Source organism: Merops nubicus, unplaced genomic scaffold (assembly GCF_000691845.1).
Source record: "Merops nubicus isolate BGI_N331 unplaced genomic scaffold, ASM69184v1 scaffold4358, whole genome shotgun sequence".
NCBI lineage: Eukaryota > Metazoa > Chordata > Aves > Coraciiformes > Meropidae > Merops > Merops nubicus.
The window spans coordinates 1-9,670 of NW_008624972.1; the positions used below are offsets into that span (position 1 = coordinate 1).

Below are 9,670 nucleotides of genomic sequence, written 5' to 3' on the forward strand. Positions count from 1 at the left end.
TGTCACTTTTGCCCAGCTAGAGGTCGATCCATTGACCACTACTCTCTGAAGGATGGTTGCATAGGGAAGAGTGAAGGGAAATGAGGTCCCCCACCAGAGTAAGCAATGCCTAGAAAAGCCAGCTGCTCTTACCTAAACCCCAGTCATCACACATTTAAAAGGTATGAGGCAAAGTGCCGAAAGTGACCTGGCTTAACATTTGTGAAAGCAGTTTGGGCAGGATGAAATCTCTACCACGGAAGCCTTTTCTAGCCACCACCAATTTCAACAAGCTGCTAAACCTCTGTATTGCTTGTACCAGTACAGACCTACAGCAGGAACAGGAGGAAGATGTTCAGTGACAACATAAGCAGAAGGTGGTGGTACACTAAAATAGCTTGTTAAAAAGTACTTTCTGGAAGTGCACAAATGCTAATGCACTTCCAAACTGGAATATATTTAATGTGAAGACCCCATAGTCCATTTGGGCTAATAACTGGCTAAGTCTCTTGTGCTTGTGCTGGGGAAACCCACCAAAAATGACAGTGCTGGAGTTGTCTGGGCACAGACCAGTGGCCCTCCTGGAAAAAACAGATGCCATAAAATGCTCATACCAGGCTATCATATTCAATTAATTTATATGCAATTTATAAATTTATCTGGTGTTCTCACTTTGTCACTGTAAGATCTACTGTGATACTAGGATCATAAAGCTCTGAGATAATACAGCAACAGCTATCCACATCTACTATAATAAATGTTTATGTAACTTTGTTATAAACTTTAGCCATAGTGATTTTTCAGGGAAACATTAAGTGGAATGGTCTTGGGCTAGTCCACATCAGAAAAATCTTTTTTTCCACTGATCTTGAAAGCAGCAGCTACTCCATAATCTGAAGGTTAAATTTCATTTTGCTGTAATCTTGAGGGCAAGACTCAAAAACAGATACTATTGCTGGCAATCCCCTATAGAAAAAGGGAAGACTTCACACCCAAAAGGCTGATAATACGGTAGGTTTTGCAGACTACAAATCTCTCTGTAAAGAAAGTAGAAACACATATTTCAGAGCTCATTAGTCAGTGACCTATGTTTAAACAGCTCAAACGATCAAGCCAGCAGAAGTGTACGACAAATGGATTTTTATTGACTGAATTGCATAAACAGATTAATTTTAAAAAATCGTATTACAAACTGGTGCAGTACCATAAAATCAGTTTGTACAGGTGGAGATGCCCTTCTTAGCCTGCACAGCTCCTGCAGCGCTGTAGCCCGTTCTCATTGCAGGCGGTACACTTGAGGGCTTTGAACGAGTCCGTAAAGCAGTTCCGAAACACGGACATCTTGCTCCCGTGGCACGCTGAGCACGGCAGGAAACCAAAGCCCCCACAAGAGGGACACTCATGAGGATGCTGGACTCTCTGCTCAGAGAAGGTGAGAAAGACAAAAGCGTTACCTCATCAGCCACTATAAGTTCTAGGACAATGAAGGCTCCAGGAGAGCTGATAATATGCCTTCTGATTTATCACCAATACTCATCACCCCACCCCAAGCTATACCACCATGGAAGACCAGTGCATCTGCCTGTTCCTTTGAGCAGGTCCACATACAATGGTCAAAAAGGCTCACTGCAGGTTCATCGGTCACATTATACCTTAATAGCTTGTGTTTACATTTGACAGAATAGCTAAAGGATAGCTTGCATATATTAATTACTCTGATGTACTTTAGGTCTAGATCAATTCTAGGAGGTATTGAATTTGATTGAATCTAAACTCCAGGCAGTCTATGTTGACATTATATTTTCTATGCTGTATGTCATGATATTATAACTTTTAGTGTTTACATGCTTGTGCTGAACATACTTCTCCTATTACAGTTGGAGTTGATCATATCTAAAAGCAATCCATAGTCTCTGACAAGTGGTGCTTGAGGAAATAAGTGGTGCATTCAAATGTATAGATGTACAACACTGAAGCTTTAAGTGTGAAGAAGAAAGATCATCAATATTCAGTGGTTATACCTCGAGACAATTGCTACAACCAAGGCTTGGGCTTTCTTCATTGTCCTAGTTCCTGAGTAAAACAATAATTTTACTCTGTTTTCTATTGGATTAAAGACAATGCAGAACACGAGAAGAGATTTCAAAGAGGTTGTTGCACTTCCTGAAAATGTTGCTAGTTTGTTTAATGGTTGCCTTAAAGTTCTATATCAGAGAAATGAAAGGTACACCGGGTTGAGTACTTACCACAGCACAGATATGTGGCTTTAACATTGCATTGGTGAATAAAAACTTTACAGATTTATTTACAATGGAAGAACAAAAATCCATACAATTCCCACTAGAACAATTAAGTAGCACTAAAAAATTAGTCACAAATTACTACCACAGTACAATAAAATATGAACAATCTAGTCCTTCCTGTAGCTTCATCAAGAAACCTGAAGAGATTTCTGCAAAACCATTAATAGTAGCATTCAGCTACTGACAACTCAGTTGAACATGAGAAAAAGGCACTTTTTTCTTTTGTTCTTTTGCTCATAAATTGGCCATTCTTCTTCAACAGGTAAATAGCATTTATTACTAACTTCTTCAGGGACAATGTTGGAAAGTATTTAATGTAAAAATGGCATTCTTTTTATCTCAGTAGCACATATAAGTAACATAAATATGCCATAATTTATGATGGTGATTTACTTCACTGGACACTATGGCAAATACTCTTAAATTTTAAGAGAATAATATTTTAATCTTTACATTTATTATTGCTTGTTAGGCTTGTAAATAACTACCTTTCCATGTAGTTAAGAGAACTAACAAAAAACAAATGCAAAATTGCTTTCACTCAGTTCCTTGAACAATGAGTGTTTCCTTCTTGAACAGATGACAGTTTATGTAACCATTTTTTGCATCTTCAGTAAGAAAGAAACCTGACTGCCTCTAGCAAACCTAGTTTTGCCAAAAAAAAACCAAACCCAAACCCAAAAGGCAGTGAAGCAGCAATTGCATTGAGTAACCAGTTATCAGTCTAGAGTATTCTAGCATTGTTTGTCTTATAGACGTACTTTCCGTCCCAAGATTAGGACACACATCAGGCTCAGTAATAACATTATAGGATCCCTCCCCCCAGAGCAGCATCTGGGGACATTTCATTTCAAAGCAATTAAAAATGTAAGGAGGTGTATTAGCTAACCTTTTTAGTCAGACAACACGATGCTTTACATACACTTTAGCAATATATATACTTCCGCTTAATAGTTTCTGGTTAGCTATTCAATATGATTTAATATGGCAAATCGTTTTTTCTGCATGTTATATAGAAATACATACACTGAGTTATAAGGCAAGGAAAGTTTTGCTGAGTTAAGGAACATCCACACAACTGGCCTGACTCTTCCAGGGCATTGTGAAGGTTAAATATCAAAGATTATGTCGAAAGCTAAGAGAAAGAGAAAATGACTTGCCTTTCCTGCTGTGGCAAAATCAAGAGAAAAGAGAGATTGGATGATTTTGTTTGGTGTTATTGCCATTCATGTTTTCTCTGACTTAATGGGCTGTGATACAATGGTATCATTGATTCAAGGAGAAAACAAAACAAACAAAATTTGGGGTCATCAGTTTATAACAGAGGAAAAGAAACTTGTAAAGAGGAAAACGTAGTCAATTACAAATATTCAATGTATGTTCCTTCTATTTATTTGCGGAAATACAGTTACCTCAATTTTGGTTAAGAGATCCTGCAGTTCTCCAGATTCATTCATTAATAAAATTTTCTCAGCACCCTATTAGTAAGAAGAGGAAGAAAAAGGTCAGTCATTTTAACATTAAAAAAACTCAAAGACGATTAGAAGATTTGGTCTTGAAAATGTAAACAGTCTGAGTAGAAATCCAGCCCACATTATTTTATAATTAGGTCAACCTTACGAAAGCTAGAAGGAGAGGAAAATCTCATCACAGTTCTGATAGTAGTGCCTGAAGTTTGTTGCCAAGTGTTGTATCGCATCGCCTTTTTATGAAAGGTGACACAGTCTGGAAATTCTGATTGTGTTCCCTTTATTTTGCAGAGTATGTTTCCTGACAGAATAAAAATATATCTAGTTGCCATGTCAAAAATTACAATTGCATAATTATGCAACGCATTAGAGAATGCAGCAAAATGAGAAGAGGAAATTGCATTTCAAATATTCTGGCAGTTGAGCATTGAATTAAGACATAACTTGCCTAATGTGTAACACAAGGAGAAGAAGGGTAATGAAAATACTATAACAATATTAAAGTCAGATACAACAATGAATAATAATTTATTCTGAGTACATTATGCCTCTGAGGGGTTCTGTGATCTGAACCAAGGCAGTACTGAAGTGTTTTTTTCTTTTTCTCCTTAAATACTAAGAGATTATTGTAGATAAAATTAGTGTCAAAGATTACATAAAGCTTCCTTTTTCCTTTTCTTCTAATTAGAGGGACACATTTGAAAGTTCATACTTCACTTATGCAGCTAAATTCACTGAATACTAAATATTACCAAAAACTTAGACACTTTTAATCAGTGGATCACAAGAAACCAATGAAAGGTACGGAAACTGAGGCACAGTCAGGGAACTGTGTAGCCCTTACCCTCTGTTAAGGGCAATTGGTCACATGCAGACCCAGTGGTGGGTTCATGTTATCTCACTGCTCCACTTTGGCCCACACTGTTCAATTTCTTCTTTGAGTTTGCTTCTGTCACCCTGAGGTGGGCTGGAATGCCAGCACGTGGATCGCATGCGCCCATGTTCAGCCAAAGGGGCTCTCAGCCCCAGCTGCCCAGCATCACTCTCCCTCAAACTGGGAGGTACAGAAAAGGCTGCTGGGGAGCACAGGGAACACACATGGATGGGTCACTCACAGACTTATTAGTGTCCAGCCATCAGTGCCTTGCTGAGAACTGCAGAGGTTATAAGTGTGTAGCCCAAAAGCCAACTGAGGGCCACCAAAACGTTGTAAAATCATTATGTATGACACCCTACCAAAGTTAATTTCCCTGTAGAAAGTCTTTTTGCACCGGATTTGTACAAAAAAAAAAAAAAAATTAAAAAATACGCAGCTCTTTTGACTCTGTGTTTGATGATTTCCAATTCAGTTAAAGAGCAAAACAATATTTTAGTGAATGTGGGTGCCACTTTTTCAGTGAATGCTACTCTTACAGTGCTACACGTTCAAGGAGATTTTTTTTTAAAAAAGAAGCATCTACAGGTAATTAGTTGCAGTTAATTATCCACAAAAGATGACAGGAGACTCAGATCAGCTAGCTTTGCTTGTGCTGGCTCTTCTATTAAAATCTGTTATAGCTCATGGGCACAGAGTGCACCAGCTTTGACATGCATTAGACTCTCTATGTCCCCAGCAGAGGAGCTTTTAGCTGTTTGTTGGCCCCCTTCACGTTTGCCCTCTAGTCTTTCTCTGCTTTCACACAGAATGGGGAATAGGAAGGATTGGCACAACAAAATGAGGTTTTGCCAAGGTGGCCCACAGAGTATCAGCTCTGGGCCCACAGTGGCTTAAGACAAAGCTTTTGCTGCCCATCTGATGCAGACACATTAAGGATTTGGAGTTTTATTGATGTAATTGCAGCACTGCAAATTCCCTAAGCTAGACAAGCCCAAATTTGCCTCCATTTAGAAGAGGATCTCTCCTCTGCAGTAGCAACTGGCAAAAGCACTCCTGTGACTTCTGCTCCGTGTTACAGTGATGCTGTAAAATATAACAGCAGTATAATTAAAAATCTGACAGATTTCCCATTATAGATTCATATTTTAAAGGATTTATATTTCAGATGATATTCAGTCAGCCAGCTGTGTTACTGTCAAAGCAGAAAGCCTCATTACCATGGTTTTTAAATTAAAACCCCAATGTCCAAATGGCTATCAATATTTTAAGTGTTTCAGTGTGTCTTTTCTGATTAACAGCTGCCTCAAGTGAAATTCCAATAAAAGATACTTTGCAGAGGTCAACTTTCCCTTTTGATCTTTGAATCTTAACACAGAGAGGCTGTAATTAATAGAGTAATTAAAGCAGCTGTTAAGTAAGTCCAATAGTTGCTTTCTGACAGGAAAGTAATGGCTTTCTTTTCTTCCTAGGTTGTACTCTGTCCACAATTACCCACAAAGGGATGTGAAACATTAAAGAATTTGTCCTTCCTAAGCCTCTCATAAAAAGCATGAGGGACAGTGTCCATAACATTTAAAGAAGCAGCAGGGAGAAGTGAACTTGACAGTTTTGTTAACCAGTTAACACCAGATTCAAAGCACCAGGCTGTGAATCCTTTATCTGACTTCAATAACTCTCTACCGTGGTGTAGGAACCCAGGGGCTGCAGTCAGGTTTTTGCCCTTCTTTTGGCAAGGAAATGTCACAGGCTTGGCTATATCGCTCAGCAGGTTTTCTAGACCATTTTTATTCTTCAAAATAATTTCCCAATTTTCTTTTAAGAACCTCTGGAAATCAACATTGTATTCGACATATTGTCCCACTAATTGCAGAGCTAGGACAAATTCGAGGTCTACTAGGTTTTCTACTGCCTCAGCTCTGTCTTGTGCCTAAATCCATCTGTTGTTCACCTTTCTTGGATGTAACCCATCACCATTTTCATGATGCAATTTTTCATCAAAGACTACATGTAGATATATAGCTCTGCATTTGGCAGTACTATAACACCTGCTGATCTGGGGAAGCAGCCTCTCTTCCACATCCTTCCTTACACAGAGAGAAAAATTAGCAGAGCACATCCCTCTTGTGGATACGATGTGCAGGTGAATTGCAGCCTTTATTTCCTTAAAAACAAACTTTTGCTAAGTACACAGGTGAGCCCCCTTGCTAAGGCAGCAGAATGCAATCACATGTCTTACTATTACTGGTATTGTTTAGTCTGGAGAAGAAGAAGCTGAGGGGAGACCTTATTGCTCTCTACTACTACCTGAATGGAGGTTGGAGCGAGGCAGGTGTTCATCTCTTCTTCCAAATAACTAGCAATAGGATGAGAGGAAATGGGCTTAAGTTGCACCAGGGAAGGTTTAGATTGGATATTAGGAAGAATTTCTTTGCAACAGACTGCCCAGGGAGGTGGTGGAGTCACCATCCCTGGAGGAGTTCAGAAAACATGTGGACAGGTTACTTCAGGAGATGCTTTGGTGGTCACGGTAGCGTTAGGCTGATGGTTGAACTATGCCTGGAAATCTGCCATGTACTTACAAGATGGACACTGCCATACAGCACCAGCAGGAGAAACGCTGGATTTGATATGCAAATAACTGAAAAATTGAGGTGTAACAAGAGTGTATGACCACTGGAAAGCAGCAAAGAGGAAACTGTTAATTATTGTGCTACAAAAAATATGTTACACAGCTATTTTCTAAAAGTCAGTTAGAAAAATAGCCTCATCATTCTTGGGAAACAATCATAACCAAGGAGTCAAAATAATTGTACTGTAAAACTCATGCTGTAGTGGATTCATGACAGCTGGGAAAACTAAATAGGGAGCAGTCTCTTCAGATAAAGAAATATTAAATTCACATATTTGAAAAAGATTCAAGTAGGTTTGTATTGTAAGTGAATACTGGAATTCAATCACATATTTAAAGTGAAAAAAAAAGTTTTTTAAAACCATTATGCAGTGAGCTAACGTTTTCTAAGTATTACTTTTTTTGCCTTTTTTAATGTGCATCCCTTTTCCAGCAGAGTTGGTCTTTGCATAACAAACAAATAACAATCCTCAGTGCCTTTATAAAGGAGCACATGAATGCGCCAATTTTTTTTTCTGTGTGGTTTCCTGGTTTTTGGAAATAATTTTTTATTCTTCTTTTGTGCCCCAGCAGATGGCATAATTCCATTTCAAATGGAGACAGCCTCAGGTGAGAAGGAGGGATTCAACCAGCTGGTAAAAAGCACACTGCGGAAAAAAACTGCAATTTCCTGACACGCTGATATTTAGATAGTGTGTGCCAAGATATTCAATGATTCAGTTCTGGGAAAAAAAAAAAAAAAAAGGAAACCAGAAAAAAAAAAAAAATTAAAAAACCTGTTACTGTGCTCTGCTGCAGCATTTGTGGCTTTGCTTGACAAGCTAAATATGATTTTTCTGTTGCTTCTGCCTAATTTGTGGGTTAGTTTCATTCCCCCTGTGCAGGCAATGGTAAATTCCACAGCACTGTGAAGATTTATCCACACAGCCTGCAGTGCTCTAACATCCTTGTCTGTGCTTCTGAACAGCTTGAGTACCATATACTCTATCAGATGCACATATGCTGTGTTCTGATGTTTTTGTTACATTTATCCCATTAAAAATAATCTTGTCCCCTTTCAAAACTGTTCATATTTTAAATAGGGGTTGGTTGTGGTTTTGTTTTTTTTCTCTGTATGACTCATTGAAAGGTGCATGGCTCAATATAGATTCTCCTTTGTATTGCTTCATGCAATCTCTTTCAGGGAGGCATTTGCCAGGAAATAAATATTCAAAATTTTAAAAAGAGAGACAGAAAAGGAGAGGAAAAAATATTGAATTATTAATTTACTAGTACACTAGGCTTCTGGATTTCTGTGTTGTGTTTGCATATCAGAAGACAATTATCATAAAAGGCATTAGAGAAATGTCCACAGTTACCAATGAGACCAAATTCTGTAATTAGTCCTCAGCTGCATTTGAAGGAAACACAAGGCCAGCACAGGTTCCAGCCAATTTAGTCTTTGGAGTCACTGATGCATTGTCTTCCTAGAGTGCCACATCTACCAAGCATTGACATAGCTGGGGGGGAGAATACTTGCCAGACCTTATGGCGTGTTGTCAGACCTTCTCAATATCCAAACTGCCCCCTCCTTTTTTCTCTTCCTAAATGAATGAATGCCAGCCTCTCAGGAAGCCATGTGAAGACAGAGAAATAAAAACTGCCATAAAATAATGGGGTTTGCCACATTTACCAAACAGTATGTGGACACAGGTCCCTTGCCAGCGGGAGTGACAGGTTCACCCCTTCCCAAGGCCCTGCCAGTTGCTGTGCTCCTGCACAGTGGGTTCCCTGAGTCAGCTCTGCCCACACTGAACCTGATTTTCCCATCCTGGTTAACTCAACTAAAGCACGTTAAAGAGTGTGGTGGTGCTGCAGCAAGCAGCAGTGTCCCTCAGGACAATGATAATTGCTGGAGAGCAGTGGAGGGCAGAAACCTCGCCTGTGAGCAAGAGACCACTTGCTGCCACCATCCTGGCTGGCCATGGTGCTCCCTGACCCCAGAGCAGATTCTCCACCAACAAAACCACTCTTGTGTGGAATAAGTTTAATCCTCTCCTGGAGCTGAAGTCTGTTCCATTTAACTGCAGTGTGCCTTATCAATTTAATTTTTTAAAAAATAAAAAATACACCACCCAAGTCTCTTTTTTTTTTTTTCTGGTATTAGCAGATCAATATTTTGTTACAAAATGAGTTGTCACATTGTAACAAATGTCTGTAGATGAAAACACCAAATCCTTTCATTCTTTCCTCACTGCTATAACCACCAGAGGTAAAACTTGCTGACTGTCGTTACCGACACCCGAACCCCGGGATCTCTGCCACCCAACCTCTGCCGTTGGGTGCCATCACAGACACTGGCTTCAATGTGAAGGATGCTGCAAATGGCGTTTATTGCGTCGCTGCAATTCCTTATATATATTAAGCCAGGCCC

At 39.2% G+C, this 9,670-nt stretch overlaps 1 protein-coding gene across 1 annotated transcript in view; it reads right to left on the reverse strand.

Moving 5' to 3' along the window:
• Positions 1 to 1,218: 1,218 nt before the first annotated feature.
• GRXCR1 (glutaredoxin, cysteine rich 1) overlaps positions 1,219 to 9,670 on the reverse strand; it is a 39,427-nt gene continuing 30,975 nt past the window's right edge. Inside the window, exons 4-5 of the mRNA XM_008945505.1 lie at positions 3,695 to 3,760; positions 1,219 to 1,398 (exon numbers count right to left, since the gene is read on the reverse strand). Coding sequence (XP_008943753.1) covers positions 1,219 to 1,398; positions 3,695 to 3,760 — 246 coding nt within the window. The remainder of the gene's footprint in view (positions 1,399 to 3,694; positions 3,761 to 9,670) is intronic.